General features: G+C 45.4%; 1 protein-coding gene across 1 annotated transcript; it reads left to right on the top strand.

Annotated features, from left to right (window-relative positions):
• The first annotated feature begins 4,830 nt into the window (after positions 1–4,830).
• Positions 4,831–5,238, top strand: LOC100359550 (protein S100-A11-like). The gene has a single exon (XM_039090170.1). The coding sequence runs from the start codon at positions 4,831–4,833 to the stop codon at positions 5,236–5,238; it is 408 nt and encodes a 135-aa protein (XP_038946098.1).
• Positions 5,239–17,210: the final 11,972 nt, after the last annotated feature.

Genomic DNA, 17,210 nt, shown 5'->3' with positions numbered 1-17,210 from the left:
GTGCGGTTGGAGAAGGGGGGAGCTGATTGATTTCATTGACCTCCCCTTCCCGCCTAGAGCAGGGTGATAAATCCTTGGGCACAAATTGGAAGGGAGATGCCCATATGCAAGCTATGCTTGGGATAAACGGTCTCTGCTCTCCAGGAAAACACTGAGGGGTTAAAAAAAAAATCCTTTGAGACAAGCCCAGGGTTGCAGCCTGTTGGTAAGAAAAGCCTCTTTTATTCACCCCAGTCGTTTGGACGGAAGCCCAGGTTAATGTCCTGTCCGAGCTCCTCCCCAAGTAGGGATCCCCTTGAAAAGCTTTTGAAAGGGACTGGAGAGGACGCTGCAACAGCCGGCTCAGGGCTGCGGTAGCAGAGGGCGGCCAGCATTTCGCTCCCATGGACCATGGCAACCCCAGAAGTTTTGCAGTTCCCAGCAGAAATCTGCAGCTGTTGGAAGCCCAGGTTTCTGCAAGTGACTCATTGATGTAGAAGGAGCCACAGGCTTCCTCCTCCTTCCCAGTAGGAGTAAATATTCTGAAGGGTGACTTCCCTCGTTGACCTTTATTCAAAACATCATTGTGTCTGGACAAACAGGCACGCAGAGAGCCCAAGAAGGGAACTCACTGGAAATGCACGAAGTTATGAACAAACTAAATTTATCTGCAGACCCTCCTGTCCACTTAAGCCTTAAATCACACACACAAAAATAATCTGTTATTCCACCTGAGCCTGGTTATGTGAGCTCCAAGGTCAAGAGGTGATAATACCCTTGGAACCGAGAATTCATTCCTACTTAGACAGCAATACTTACCCGCTCATCTGAATACAATTCAAGTCTGTGTGCTTTTCCTCCCTTGGTTTTTCCAGACAGGATTTCTGTGTGTAATAGCCCTGGCTAACCTGGAACTGGCTTTGTAGTCCAGGCTGGCCTTGAACACATAAAGATTCCCCTGCCTCTGCCTCCTGAATTCCAGGGCAGGCAGGGCTACACTGTCCTAAAATATAATGATGATGATGATGATGATGATGATGATGATGATGATGATGATGATGATGATGCCTTTAGGAGGCAGAAAAGGTGAATCTCTGAGGTTGAGGCTAGCTTGCTTTTTTTTTTTTTTTTTTTTTTTTTTAAGCACACTGTCGCTGTCTACAGACACACCAGAAGAGGGCATCGGATCCCATTACAGATGGCTGTGAACCACCATGTGGTTGCTGGGATTTGAACTCAGGACCTCTGGCAGTCAGTGCTTTTAACCACTGAGTCACCTCTCCAGCCCTAGGCTGCTCTTCATACCAACCAGAGCTATATACTGAGGCCCTGTCTCAAAACGAAAACAGAGGGGTTGGGGATTTAGCTCAGTGGTAGAGCGCTTGCCTAGCAAGCGCAAGGCCCTGGGTTCGGTCCCCAGCTCCGAAAAAAACAACAACAACAAAAAAAAACAAAACAGAACAGGGCCAAGTGACATGGGTAAACATGATTGCTGCACAGACCTGGAGATCTGGATTTAGACCCCAAACCCACAGCAGAGTGACCCCCAAACCCACAGCAGAGTGACCCCTAAACCCACAGTAGAGTGACTCCCAAACCCACAGCAGAGTGACCCCCAAACCCACAGCAGAGTGAGAAAACTGACTTCCAATGGTTGTCTTCCAATCTCCATTTGGGCCCCACTCACACATGTATGTAGACTCACACAGACAATCACACACATACTCACAGATAATAAACTGTTATAAAAAGAAGAGAACAGCAGTAGTGCCATACTGGTTTTTGTTGGGAGCTGAAAAGTTCCACAGTTGGGAGAGTGATTCCTTACCAAGCACAAAGCTCTGGGTTCAAGTCCCCTAAAACTAGGTGTGGTGATGTATGTCTGTAATCCCAGCACTCAGGAGGTGGAGTCTAAAACTAGCCTGGGCTACATGGTTCCCTATTTTTAAAAAAAATTTTTTTTAATTAACTCATGCTTATATATCACAGAAAGCAGAGACCTGTAATAACCAGCTGCTTAGGAAACTGAGGCAGGAGGGCCAAAGCCTACCTGAGCTACAGAATAAAGTCAAAGGGTTGGGGATTTAGCTCAGTGGTAGAGCGCTTACCTAGGAAGCGCAAGGCCCTGGGTTCAGTCCCCAGCTCCGAAAAAAAGAACCAAAAAAAAAAAAAAAAAAAAAAAAAGTATTCTTGGTTTGGGACTCCAGCTCGGTAGAGACCTAGCCTGCGTAAAGCTCTGATTTCAACCCCCAGTACAATAAGGGTGAGAGATATTCTTAAGCCAGAAATCAAGGTTCAGACTGTGTAACTGAGTCACCGAGGAGACTGGCGCAAGGCAATCACCCTGAATTCAAGGCTAGCCCAGTCTAGGCTAGCCTGGTCTACAAAGTTCTTTCCAAGCCCGTGAGAACCAATCTTAAAATTTTGAAAATGCTTTGGATGTGGCCTGCAACTATATAGACCAGGTTGGCCTCAAACTCATGAGATTAGGCTGCCTCTGCCTCCAGGGTCCTGGGATTAAAGGTGTTCAGTGCCACCACTGCCTGGCTGATTTTGATCTTGTGTGTGTGTGTGTGTGTGTGTGTGTGTGTGTGTGTGTGTGTGTGTGTGTGTGTGTGGTATGTGTGCCTGTTATAGAGAACAACCTGAGGGAGCACTTCCTCTCCTTTTACCATGTGTATTCTAGTGATCAAATTCGGGTCATTAGTAGAAAATCACCTAACACCTTTACATTGGTTTAGATGGGCTTTGCCTTTAACCCTAACTGTCCTGGAACTTACCTAAGCAAACCAGACTGGCTTCAAACTCAGAGATCCACCTGCCTCGGCCTCCCCACCACAGCGCTGTAACTAAAGCTATGCACCAGCATACCCAAGTCGTTGGATTATCTCGACTCAAGTTTTCACTCTGTAACACGAGCTAGAACTCTGCCTCCTAACGTTTGACATCACCCGAATTCACCACTGGACTGGACAGAGAGTCTTACGCTACAAACAAGAGAAGCAAGGAAAGACACAGCACAGATTGACTAGTTTGAGCCAACAATTAGTTTTCATCACTAAAACCAGATGAGAATGCTATTTCTGTTTTTTGTGGTTTTTTTTTTTTTTCGGAGCTGGGGACCGAACCCAGGGCCTTGCGCTTGCTAGGCAAGCGCTCTACCACTGAGCTAAATCCCCAACCCCTCTGTTTTGGTTTTGAGACAGGGCCTCAGTATATAGCTCTGGTTGGTATGAAGAGCAGCCTAGGGCTGGAAAGGTGACTCAGTGGTTAAAAGCACTGACTGCCAGAGGTCCTGAGTTCAATTCCCAGCAACCACATGGTGACTTACAACCATCTGTAATGGGATCTGATGCCTTTTTCTGGTGTGTCAAGAACAGCATGCTCATATATATGAAATAAATAAATCTTAAAAAGAATCAAGGGGCTGGGGATTTAGCTCAGTGGTAGAGCGCTTACCTAGGAAGCGCAAGGCCCTGGGTTCCGTCCCCAGCTCCGAAAAAAAGAACCAAAAAAAAAAAAAAAGAATCAAGAATGGACTGAGACTGATAGCCCAGCACCACAGTACTGGGAAGTTGGGGGCAAGTGGATCTCTGAGATCCACGTAGGTCTACCCAGTGAGTTCCACCCCAGATGAGACCCTGTGGCATAACAGGTGAGTAAATATACAAGTTTTTAACACTCAGTGCATTCACAGTGCAGTTCCTCAAAATGTTAAACAGAATTCCCACTCGATCCAGCAACGGTACTCAGAGGTTTAGCCCCAAGAGAAATTAAAACACATGTTGCAAGGCTTGAGAAATGGCTGAGAGGTTAAGAGCACAGGCTACCCCTCCAGAGGACCCAGGCTCAATTACCAGCTTACACCTGCTAACTCCAGTTCCAGGGCTCTGGCACCCTCACACACACACATGCATGCAGGCAAAACAGCAAGAAACAAATTTTTTTTAAAATTATATATACGTGGGCTGGAGAGATGGCTCAGCAGTTAAGAGCACCGACTGTTCTTCCAGAGGTCCTGAGTTCAAATCCCAGCAACCCCATGGTGGTTCACAACCATCTGTGATGGGATCCTATTCCCTCCTTCGGTGTGTGTGTCTGAAGACAGCGACAGTGTACTCATATAAATAAAATAAATAAATAAGAAGCAAAAAATTATATATACACATGTATATATACATACACATATACATATGTATATATATGCATACATACATTATATATATGCATATGTATATAAAAAGAAAACACATGATGCAAAAAAACTGTCAGGGCGTGCCTGGTAGTAGGTGGTAGTGAACAGCTTTACTCTTCAAGAGGCAGAGGCAGGTGGATCTCAGTGCTCACAAGGCCAGCCTCGGCTATAGATTGAGTTCCAGAACAGCCCAAGCTACACAGAGAAACCTGACTCAAAAAAAAAAAAAAAAAAAAAAGGGTTGGGGATTTAGCTCAGCGGTAGAGCGCTTGCCTAGTGAGCGCGAGGCCCTGGGTTCGGTCCCCAGCTCCGAAAAAAAGAAAAAGAAAAAAATATATATATATATAATGTGTAAAATAAAATAAAACAAAAACAACAGACAAACAAACATCTTGGTGAGCTGGTAGTGAGGACAAGTGCCTGTAAGTCCAGCCCTCTGAAGGTGGAAGCAGGAGAAGTACTCATTCTAGACTAGCCTGAGCTACATAGCAACTTCTAAATTTAGGGTAGGCTGGCTCATCTAGTGATAACCCATCTCGAACTAAGCAACGTAAACATTCATGGCAGCATTACTCATAAGAGCACAAACAGAGGCTCCTGTCCCAGACACTGTCAGCCGCAGCCGCAGCCCGGCCTCGCTCCTCAACTTGGCAAAAATGCCCACAGAGACTGAGAGATGCATCGAGTTCCTGCTGGCTGTTTTCCAAATGCACTGTGGGAAGGGTAGAAATAGCCGTCAACTCTCCAAAACTGAGTTCCTCCCCTTCATGAACACGGAGATGGCCCCCTTCACGAAGAACCCGAAGGACCCCGGTGTCCTTGACCGCGGGATGAAGCAGCTGGACCGCAACAGCGATGGGCGGCTAGATTTCCAGGAGTTTCTTAACCTTATTGGCGGCTTAGCTATGGCATGCCATGAGTCCTTCCTCGGGAGTTCTGGAAGTGTGTCTAACCCTCTCCATTCTCTTCCAGCTACCAAGTCATCATCTCCTCCACCCACCTCCTCCATCCACACCTGCACTGAGCCCACCACACCTACCACACACGAAGCCCACGCCTGCTAGGGGAAATAAAACAATGTCTTTTTTTTTAATGTTTACACACACACACACACACACACAGAAACAGAAATGTTTTTCAATGGTGAGTGGGAAGGCAAGATACGAAAACGGGATATATATCCACATGTTAAAAACTATTTAAGGGGCTGGGGATTTAGCTCAGTGGTAGAGCGCTTACCTAGGAAGTGCAAGGCCCTGGGTTTGGTCCCCAGCTCCGAAAAAAAAAAAAAAAGAACCAAAGGGAAAAAAAAAAAAAGAAAGAAAAAAAAACTATTTAAATTTTTCTCTAAAGGTACCCACCTGTTTAAATGAGTATGGGCAAAACTGGAGAAATCTGGTAAAGAACGGAGGAGCGGAGAATGTAGCCGTGTCTCCTTGTGACACCAGGCTGTAGTCGTATAGGGTTGGTGAACATTGCAAAGACCCAATGAAAGGTGAACAGACACCCCTGCACATTGGTTTTTACTTTCAATGAATCTCTTATTTTGAAATAAAAAGGTAAAAGAAACAGGGCCAGTGAGATGGCTGAGCAGTTAAAAAGGTGACTGCAGCCAAGCTTGATGGCCATGAGTTCGATCGCAGGGGTCCCACATAGTGGAAGGGGAGTATGGGCTCCTACGAAGTGTCCTCTCACCTCAATTAAAACGCTGTGGCGTGTATGACTTCACACATGCAAATAAGTTCATACATTTTATTTTCAAAAATTTGTGAAGAAAGTTGAAAGGAACGAACATCAGGAGGAAAGAGAGATCTAGGCTGTTTTGGACTAAGGGCTGAAATGTTTTCCTTTTGTGACCGTTTATCATCTACCTTCCACTGGGACGATGGCACCAAGCGCTGTCACTTCTTAGACTGTCTCTGCTGCAGCCTCAGTGAATGTAATTTTTAAAAGTGGTTTGGACCTTTATATTATTCACTGAAGGTCAAAGTCTCGACCGTGCTGTACAAGAAGCTTGGCCGAGATCCAGAACCTCTCCATGGAGGACAAAAGTTCAAGACAAGGAGCCATGCAGACTCTTGGGCTCTATATCAGGAAAGGATCACAGAACCTAGCCCGAGATTCGGGTTAGAAGGCATTTGAATTCAGGGACACAAGAAGTGATATCTGGCCAACTGCAGGTTTGTTTATTTGTTAACTTGAAATAGACTTTCATTTCGCCTAGGGTAGCTCGGTTCTCATTATGTCACCAAAGAAGACCTTGAACCTCTGATTCTCCTGCTTTTCCCTCCCAAAGGCTAAGATTATAGCTATGTACTCTCAGGCCTGCTTTATTTTTTTACTTTTGTGTTTCTTTATTTGTTCATTTGTTTGTTTTTGTTTTTCTGTCAGGGTTTCTCTTTGTAGCCCTGGTTGTCCTGGAACTCACTTTGTAGACCAGGGTGGACTCAAACTCAGAGATCTGCCAGCCTCTACCTCCTGAGTGCTAGGGTTAAAAGTGTACACCACCACTTCCCTGCTTACTTTAGTTTAGAAAAAAAATCATCCCCAGCCCCGAAAAAAAAAAAATCGTGTGTGTCTATGTACATGACTATGTGTAGACCACACATGTGTAGGAATGTACACGTGTAGGCATGTACACATGTGTAGGCATGTACACATGTGTGTACATATGTGTAGGCATGTATATGCATGTAAGTATGTACATATGTATAGGCATATTCATATGTGGAGGCATGTACATATGGGTAGGTATGTACACATGTGCATACTTATGTGTAGATGTGTACATTATGTAGGCATGTACATATGTGTAGGCATGTACACATGTTTAGGAATGTACATATGTATAGGCATGTACGTGTGTGTACATATGTGTAGGCATATACATATGTGTAGGCACACGCATATGTGCGGGCATGTACATATGTGTAGGTATGCACACATGTGTGTACTTATGTGTAGATGTGTACATATATGTAGGCATGTACATATGTGTAGGCATGTACACATGTGTAGGTATGTACACACATGTGTACATATGTGCAGGCATGTACAAGTATCTAGGTATATACATATGTGTAGGTATGTACACATGTGTAGGAATGTACCTATGTGTAGGCATGTATGTGTGTGTACATATGTGTAGGCACATACATATGTGTGGGCATGTACACAGGTGTGGGCATGTACACATGTGTAGGCCAGAAAGCAACCTCCAGGGTCATGTCTCAGGTGCTAACTTAGCAATTGAGACTTTTTACATTGGTGCTGGGATGGAGCAGAAGTCCTCACATTTTCATGGTAAGCATTTTGCCATCTCTGCAGGCCCTGTGTTTCCTCTTCTTAAATCAGAGGGTGGCGGTGGCACACAATTTTACTCCCAGCACCTGGGAGGCAGAGGCAGCAGATGTCTGAGTTCAAGGTCATCCTGGTCTACAAAGAGAGTTACAGGGCAGACAGAGCTACACACAGAAATCCTGTGTGGAAAAAAAGGATAAAAGAAAAAGAAAAGAAAAAATATTATCACCCTATTGAAAATCATGCCGTAAGTGATGACGTCCTTCCTATCCTACATCTCACTTAGCCCACCAGACCTCAGGGCCCATGAATTCCCTTGGCATCTCGATGAGCGTCTCCACCCTCACCCCTCGCTTTCTCACTGCGTAACTGCAGGCGAAGTGTCAAAGCACAAACTAGTACCTTTAGTGAGAAGGTTAATTTTAGCTTCACAAGCTCCTTTCGCTATCGTAGAGTACACTTTCAGCCTGCCGAAGTATAACACTCCTGTCTCTGATTGCTTTAAGGAGTTCAGATCTAAAGGAAAATTAGTTTCTATTTTCATCTTCTTCTGTGCCATTGGATGCTGAACCCAGGGCATTACTAGCAGAAAAGTGGACCCATATGAATGCGTGTGTGTTACCAACAACAAGGTAGCTAGCTACGTAGATCAGGCTGGCCTCCAACTCAAACAGAGATCCACTTGCCTCTGCCTCCCACGCCTGGCTGAATTTGTTATTTTTGCAGGGAAAGAAAGCGACGTAGCTCAGTGGGTAGTGCCTGTCTAGTTCCCAGGAAGCCCTAGGTTGATCCCCAGCCCCACAGCACTGGGGGTGGAAGTGTGTGCCTGTAATTCCCAGCACAGCCCCGTGTCCTACCACTTTCATACCACAAAGCTTTCATCACAGTCTTCAGGTCACATTTTTTTGATGGCATTAAAATCACAGTGGGGAGCTGGAGAGATGGCTCAGTGGTTAAGAGCACCGACTGCTCTTCCTGAGGTCCTGAGTTCAGTTCCCAGCAACCACATGGTGGCTCACAACCATCTGTAATGGGATCTGATGCCCTCTTCTGGTGTGTCTGAAGACAGCTACAGTGTACTCATATATAATAAATAAATAAAATTAAAAAAAAATCACAATGGGAGGCTGGGTGTGGTGGCTCCTGCCTTTAATCCCAGCAAGAGGGAGGCAGAGGCTGCAGATCTCAGAGTTCGACAAAAATAAAGTAAAGGCGGTGGCTTCACGGTGATATGTTTTTTTGTGTCAAGCTGACAAGGGATCAGTTGTACTTACTGGTTTTATGCTAACCTGACCCAGGCTTGGGTCATCTGAGAGGATGGAGTCTCAGTGGAGAAAGTACTAGCCTGGGCTAGTAGTACTAGCCTAGGCTACATAGTGAGACTGTCTCCAACAACAACATCAACAACAACAAAACACACACACAGTATTTTCACAAATACAGACACATACAAATGTATAAACACATATGCTTTAGATCTATATGTAGATCCTCCGATGTTGGTTAGTGGTAGACCTCTCGCCTCACGTGTACCATTCCTTAGTTCGACACTTACTGTTAGAAAGACAAACACAACAAAAACTGAGAAAAGAACTGAGAGGAAAAGCAGTCACGTTTCCCATGGACTCAAGCTCCAAACACATCCAGAATAAAAGGCCACGGCGCACAGCTTCCCATTTCTGCTTTTGAATGTCGGAGACTAATTGTTACCCTGTGTCTTTGGGAGAAGAAGATGTAAAGTGCTATTACCCCCACTTCACGGATTCAAGAAGCAAGGCCAGGTAAATGAGACGCTCGCAGGAATGAGCATCACAGAGGATTCAAAATTGTAGCTCATGTATCTTTCCACAAAATCCACACGTATGCGTCTGTGCACAAACTGTCTGGGCAACTACTAAGTTGAACCGCACAAAATCGCTGGCATTCAGCTATTTTTAATGCATTTATTGGTATGTTAGTTTATATATTGACTGATTAATTGATTTAGTGCATGCTTGACTTAGTGTGTGCTTGAGCATGCATGACCCACGGCAATACGTAGAGGCCAGAGGACAACTTGTGGAATGTGAGTACACTGTCGCTGACTTCAGACACGACAGAAGAGGGCATCAGATCCCATGACAGATGGTTGTGAGCCACCATGTGGTTGCTGGGAATTGAACTCAGGACCTCTGGAAGAGCAGTCAGTGCTCTTAACCACTGAGCCATCTCTCCAGCCCCTTAAGAACCCATGAGGATTCAATGGATCAAATCAGACCATCCCGCTTGGCAGCAAGGGCCTTTTGTTGACCTGCTGAACCATTTTGCAGCCCAACATATGCTTGCTTGCTTGCTTATTTATTTATTTATTTGAAAGGCAGTGTCTCAGGTAACCCAAGTTGTCTTCAAACTCACATAGCTGAGAACGCCTTTGAACCTCTCATCCTCTGACCCCGGCTGGGATTACAGGCCTGTCCTACCAACTCCAGTGTATGTGGTGCAGGGGATCGACCCCAGCCCTTCGTATGTGCTTGACAAGTGCTCTACGCACTGAGCCACACCACCAGCACTTACTGCTTTCCCAAAAAGGTAACAAATTCATCTGTGAATGTGGCAGGTGGGTCTCTGTGAGTTCCAGGCCAGCCTAGTCTACCTACGGAGTTCTATCCAGGGCTGCCAAGTGAGAGACCGTGTCTGCAAAACAGAAAGCAAACATGGGGGTTGGAGAGATGTCTCAGGAGTGTAGAGCATTTGTTGCTCTTGCACTGGACCTAGGTTCGATTTCCAACACCTGAGTGGCGCTGCTCACAAATATCTGTAACTCCAATTCCAAGAGATCAAATACCCTCGTCTGACCTGTATGGGCACCAGGTACCCATGCGGTACACACACATACATACGTGTGGGGGAATACATACGTGCAGGTGTACTGAAATAAAATAAATGAAAAACAATCGAAACAAAGCCATGTATACAACCAAGTCCCTATGGGTGCTACTTGTTGTGCTTTCAGACAGGGTTTCCCTGTGCAGCCTTGGTTTGCTGGACTTCCCTATGCAGGCCAGCATGGCTTCAAGCTCAGCCTTCCCCTGGTGCAAATCGGTTACTCTCGTTTTCATTTAATGTGGGAAAGAATCTAGTGAATCCTAAAGCAGCCTAAAGTCGGTTTATTCACATGAAAGTCATTTAACAATCTGATATTCAGGGCTGGAGAGATGGCTCCGAGGTTAAGAGCACTGACTGTTCTCTTCCAGAGGTCCTGAGTTCTATTCCCAGCAACCACATGGTGGCTCACAACCATCTGTCATGGGATCCGATGCCCTCTTCTGGTGCGTCTGAAGACAGCTACTATGTGCTCATATACATAAAATAAATAATTCTTAAAAAGAAAAAGAAGAGTTAGAGGCTGTTATCGGCCACCGTGTAGGTGTCGAGAATCAAACGTGGGTCCTCTGGAAGGACAGTGCAATGCTTTTACCTGCCCTGCAGTCTCTTCAGGTTCCCTTGTGATTTTATTATATACGGAGCCATAGCCCCCTGGGGTGTTTGTTTGTTCGTTTGTTTATGTGTATATGTTTGTATGTATGCATATGGGTTCCAGTGCCCACAAAGATGTATGAGTGTTTTGCCTCCACGTATTTATATGCACTACGTTGAGGGCAGAAGCCTGCAAAAGCCAAGAGAAGGCATAAGACACTGCCCCCCCCCCCCCATTGCTGGTGATCTGATATGTGGGTTCCTTCTCTCTGAGAGCAGTAAAAATGTCTAACCACTGAGCCATCTCCCTACATACTGTTAATGACTCAGTCTATAGCTTAGTGACCGAAACTATAAACATACTCTGCCATAGACCAGGAATCCCTGTGGAAGAGGCTATATGGGCTTTTATGTTATAGGACGGAAGCAAGTTATGAATCACTGTGTTTACAAAATATACTGACAGAAGATAGCAGGGGGAGGGCCCCAGGGAGCACTACACATCGGGGTAGGAAATAGATACTTCAAGGTTCATAGTTAGCTTTGGGGTCTTTGGAAACTAAGGTTTAGAATATCTTCCAGTCTCTTACTCTTTTTTTAAAAAAAGATATTTATTATGTACATGAGTACACTGTCGTTATCTTCAGACACACCAGAAGAGGGCACCAGAACCCATTACAGATGGTTGTGAGCCACCAGGTGGTTGCTGGGATTTGAACTCAGGATCTAGCAGTCATGAGTATGTTAGTTTAGATTCAGAAGGTGATAGATAGTAAATGGCTACTAATAACCCAAGATAACATTGGCTCTTGATCTGCAGCGTATCTTCCTTCCATGTTCATTGGAGGTCAAGCAAGCATCCCGCAGCACATCTGCTGTCCACGCGGCTTCTGCCGGGAACTTAATTCACACACATTAAGATCTCACACCCAAACCAAAACATCTCCAGAGCTCTGTGAAGCTCAGACACTCGAGCATATCAGTTATCACCATGTCTGGTGCCAACATACAAGCTCGCTGACTGCATGAAAATATAAGAAAACTAACAGGCAAACTGGAAAGTTGGCTCAGTGGTTAAGAGCACTGGCTGTTCTTCCAGAGGTCCTGGTTCAATTCCCAGCAACCACATGGCAGTTCACAGCTGTCTGTAACTCCCATTCTAGAGAATCCAATATCTCCACACAGATATACACTCGGGGAAAACACCAGTGCACATACAATTAAAAATCTTAAAATCTGGGACTGGAGAGATGGCTCAGCGGTTAAGAGCACTGACTGCGGGGTTGGGGATTTAGCTCAGTGGTAGAGTGCTTGCCTAGGAAGCACAAGGCCCTGGGTTCGGTCCCCAGCTCCAAAAAAAAAAAAAAAAAGAGCACTGACTGCTCTTCCAGAGGTCCTGAGTTCAATTCCCAGCAACCACATGGTGGCTCACAACCATCTGTAATGGGATCTGATGCCCTCCTCTGGTATCTGACTACAGCTACAATGTCCTTATATACATAAATAATTCTAAATTTTTTTAATCATTAACAAAAGCAACAACAACAAAAAAACTAGTGGGCATGAGAGCATTTGTCTGGAAAATATCCCTTGGGAGGCAGGGGCAGGAGGTGTTTAAGTTGTCCTGCAGCCCTGGTGGAGTCATCAGCAGTGTGGAAAGTGGCCTTACAGGAAGCCTGATGACTTGAGGTCTATACCGCCAGCCTATAGAAGAGAGAGCCCCAACTTCCAAAAGTTGTCCTTTGACTTCCACATGTGCACTTGTTGCTATCTCCAGGCACCTACATATCCCTCTCCTTACACGAACACGTGCACACTCACATGCACTCACACACACACACACACACACACACACACACACACACACACACACAAATTAATAAAGCAAATGTTAACAACATCAATCCCCCAAACTCCTGATTTAACTTATCACTTGTTTGCTTATTAGAACTTTTTATTGTTCTTTTTTTTTTAAGATTTATTTATTTATTATATATGAGTACACTGTAGCTGTCTTCAGACACACCAGAAGAGGGCATCAGACCCCATTACAGATGGTTGTGAGCCACCATGTGGTTACTGGGAATTGAACTCAGGACCTCTGGAAGAGTAATCGGGTGCTCTTAGCCGCTGAGCCATCTCTCCAGCCCTGTACTCACATACATTAAATAAACAAATCTTTAAAAAAAGACACATTAAGCGCAAGGCCCTGGGTTCGGTCCCCAGCTCCGGAAAAAAAAAAAAAGAAAGAAAAAAAAGAAAAAAAGACACATTAAAGAAGTAAATGAATAATTGTTCAAATAAAGGAAGAAAACGGTTCGGTCCCCAGCTCCGAAAAAAAGAACCAAAAAAAATAAATAAATAAATAAATAAAGGAAGAAAACAACGATGGGGTAGCGCAGGTATTTTATTTAATTTCAGAACTCGGAAGGCAGAGGAAGACAGGCCTCTATGTTAGTTTGAGGTCAACCTGGTCTACACAGTATGTCCTAGACCAGCAACACAGAGAAACTATATGTAAAACAAAAAACAAAACCAAAGGGGGAAAAAAAGCTTTAAGTTTAATCTTTCTCCAAAGTCAACCTTTTTTAAAGTTCTTCCTTTCTCCTTCCACCTTGTGGGTTTTAGGTTCATTTGTATGTATATGAGTGTTTTGTCTGCAGAGGTCAGAGGAGGGCCCTGGATCCTCTAGGTCTGGAATCCAGACTGGATCGGTTGTGAGTCACCATGTGGTTGCTGGCCAGGGATTTGAACTCAGGACCTCTGGAAGAGCAGTCGGTGCTCTTATTTGCTGAACCATTTCTCCAGTCCCCTCCCCCGCCCCCTTTTAAAAAAAAAAAAAAGTAAGGTCTTGTATAGCCCAGGTAGGCCTGGGAGTTACTATGTAGACCAGGCTAGCCTTAAACTTGCTGTGAGCCTCCTGACTCTGTCGCCAGAGTATGGACATTGCACATGAGAAGCTAGGCCTGGCTTCTTCGGAAGTTTCTTCCCTTCGTTGACCTACCGTGAAGCACCTAGCGGGTGGCTGCATTCTCTCAGTCTGCTGAGAGTTCTGCGTGGTGCGTGTTTCCTGGCCAGGTCCTTTCTGCATAAAAGGGAATGTGTACTAAACACATGTCAATCAGTGGTCACCAGTCAGGTGATACAAGCACATACAATCTGAACTTTAAACATGATATTTCAGGCCAGTCATAAGACAGACAAATCCTGAGAACAGTCTATTTTTGGAGGCTGTGTGGCTAAGACTAGAGTGTTCAAAAATTCAGTGCACTCAATCAAGATAGATTTGTGTATATTACTGACAGTTCCTCCCAGCAGCTGGCCAACATGAGCTAATTAGCTTTTTTTGGTTCATTTTGTTTTGTTCTCCCCCCCACCTCCCCAGAGCTGGGGACCGAACCCAGGGCATTGTGCTAGCTAGGCAAGCGCTCTACCTCTGAGCTAAATCTCCAACCCCTTTGCTTTTTTTCTTTTTTCCGGAGCTGGGGACCGAACCCAGGGCCTTGCGCTTCCTAGGCAAGCACTCTACCACTGAGCTAAATCCCCAACCCCTGCTTTGTTTTAAGACAGGGTCTCACTATGTAACTCTGGCTAGCCTTGAACTCACAGAGATCTTCCTGGGATTAAAGGCATGAGCCACCAAGACCAGCCTGAGTTATTGAGATACACTCCTGTCACGGTGACCTTCTGCCTCACCATGGGTCTAAACCAAGGACCGTGCGATGAAACTATGTGCTCAAAGAAACCTACCCTCTCAAGCTGTCTGTGACAAATAGTTTGTTCGAGTACCGAAGTGCTTAGGGAGACAAACAAGATGGCCCCTGGTGCCAAGCTTGAGACCCCAAGTTCAGTCCCCAAGACTGATAGGAGAAAACTAACTCCTAGAAGTGGTACCATGACCTTCGCCTATGTGCCCTGGTATGCACTTGCACACATACACAGAAATATAATTTTAAAAATGCAAAACAGAAAAGCCAAACTAAAACAGTAAGACAGGGTCTTGCTGGGTGGCCCTGGCCTGCAGAGTAATTAATCACCATACTCCTGCTTGGGCTTCCTAGAGCTGGAATTATAGGTGTGTGTTACCATGCCAGCTAAGTAGCACACTCTTCTGTTACCCACCTAGGAAACCTGACTTCTTCTTTTTTTTTTTTCTTTTCTCTTCTTTTCTTCTTTGTCTTCGGAGCTGGGCACTAAACCCAGGGCCACTGAGCTAAATCCCCAATCCCGGAAACCTGACTTCTTACCGTCATGAAACCATTTGCAACTATCCTAATAGACCGGGTTCATTCGTCCCCAATGCTATAGAATCACCTGAGCTGCCTGGTCCAGTGACAAGAACTGTGATCGTTTTAAAGGCCCAGTGTGGAAGAGGAGGGAACTCCTGAGCCCGTGAGAAGTTTGCCTTGGGTGGAGTCCCACAGCCTGTCTGGATCCAGTTTCATTTGTCATTCTCACTTATGACTAATGCCCAAGCCTCTGAAACGGAGAAGTCATTGTGTTCTGAGGTCACCCTTGCAGGAGACTGGTGTCAGTTGAGCGCCCCGTCAGCGAGCTTGGTAAAGGCTCCCGCTCTTGGCAGCCCCTCCTTGGGTTACGACATTCCAAATATACACATCGTTGGCAGTTTTGTTTTAAAACTGCATTTCCCAGTTTTGTTTTAAAAGTACATTTCCCGTGGCTTACGATCCAGTAAAAGGATTGAGACTGCACATACATGTTATATGTTAACACACATACTGGTCGTCTGAGAAACAGTCTTGCTATGTAGCTCTGACTAGCCTGGAACTTGCTATGTAAACCAAGCTGCCTTTCAACGCACTTAGATCACCTGGCCTTCCACCCCCTCCCCCCCAACACCCCTCAGTGCTGGGATCAAAGGCGTGCGCTACCATCCTCAACGGGTTCCCCTTTTCTAGCATGTGGGGTCTGAGGATAGAACTCAGGTTGTCAGGCTTGGCGGCAAGCATGTTCAACCACTGCGCCATCTCTCTGGCCCTCTTTTCTTAAACGGATTGATAAATTTATTCTTGAGACAGAGGCTTGCGTATTCTAGGCTGGCTTTAAAGGTTGCTACGTAGCTGAGGATGACTTCGGTCTTCTAATTCTCCCGTCTCTACCTCTGAGTGCTGGGATGGCGGCACATACCGCCATGCTGCTTAAGGTACTGGGTTTGGGCTCTATGCATGCTGGGTAAGCTCTCTGCCACCTGAGTTCCATTCCCAGATCTGAAGGTATTTCTACAGAATTACAAAATGTTATTAGTAATCCAGGGACATATGTATCCTCTGTGTCTGTCTCTCTACACCCCGGGATTATATAAGTGAACCACTTTCCTTTACCAAAAACCACATATTCCTAAACAGTCCGAAGTGATCTGCATTTTGACATAAAATGGGCCTGTAAGTTTGAACAATTAGGACTTTTCCTAAGTCTTGAAAACAAAACTGTCTGAAGGCATTCTGAGAGAATGAATCACGCCTTAGAACCTACTTGGGCACTAAAAATTGTTACGACACCCTTGTTGGTTTTGTCTGCTCATGGTGATCTTTTTTTTTTTTTTTTTTGGTTCTTTTTTTCGGAGCTGGGGACCGAACCCAGGGCCATCTTTAAACTGCAAGACAAGGGGTAAAAATCAAATGAGAGCCAGTGACATGATTCCCTGGGTAAAAGCACTTGCTGCCAAAAACAATTACCCAGGTTCCATCCCCAGGTCCCACATGGTAGGAGAGAAACGACTCCCGCTTGTCCTGATTTCCAGACTGTGATATTTGCATATACGCACAGGCGCGCGCACACACACACACTAAAAATGTGAATTTAAAAGAACTCAGGAAAAACCCCAAAGCAAAGTGGAGAACTTTCAGGTTCAACAGCCAGGATCCACAAGCTCTAGCAAAGAGCTTGAAAATCCAGTTATGTAGGAGGGAGCCTGTGGTACCCAGACACAAGCTGTTCGAAGACAGCAAAGGCAGACTTAAAGTCCAGGCAGCGCCTTCTTCCCACTTCCTTGCTCACGAAAATGAGAGCGGGCCTTGTTGTAGCAACCCGAGGTACATTTCACATGACAAACATCCCCACCCTGCTCCTACGTCTACCGGGGAGTGTCTGGGTATGACCTCACTTGCCCACACCTGGAGACCTGTCACTGCACTGACAAGTCCGAACAATCCCTCCTCCTCACCCAGCAACCTCCATTCCTTCAAACATGCTTTATTTTACTGTGTGTACAAGCAGCACAGTGTGCATGGGAAGGTCAGAGCTCCACTTGGCTTTCTTT

The sequence above is a fragment of the Rattus norvegicus genome, chromosome 12 (genome assembly GCF_036323735.1).
Source record: "Rattus norvegicus strain BN/NHsdMcwi chromosome 12, GRCr8, whole genome shotgun sequence".
Classification (NCBI taxonomy): Eukaryota; Metazoa; Chordata; class Mammalia; order Rodentia; family Muridae; genus Rattus; species Rattus norvegicus.
Note: the sequence above shows the minus strand (reverse complement) of the source record. Positions and strands in the feature narration are given on the sequence as shown.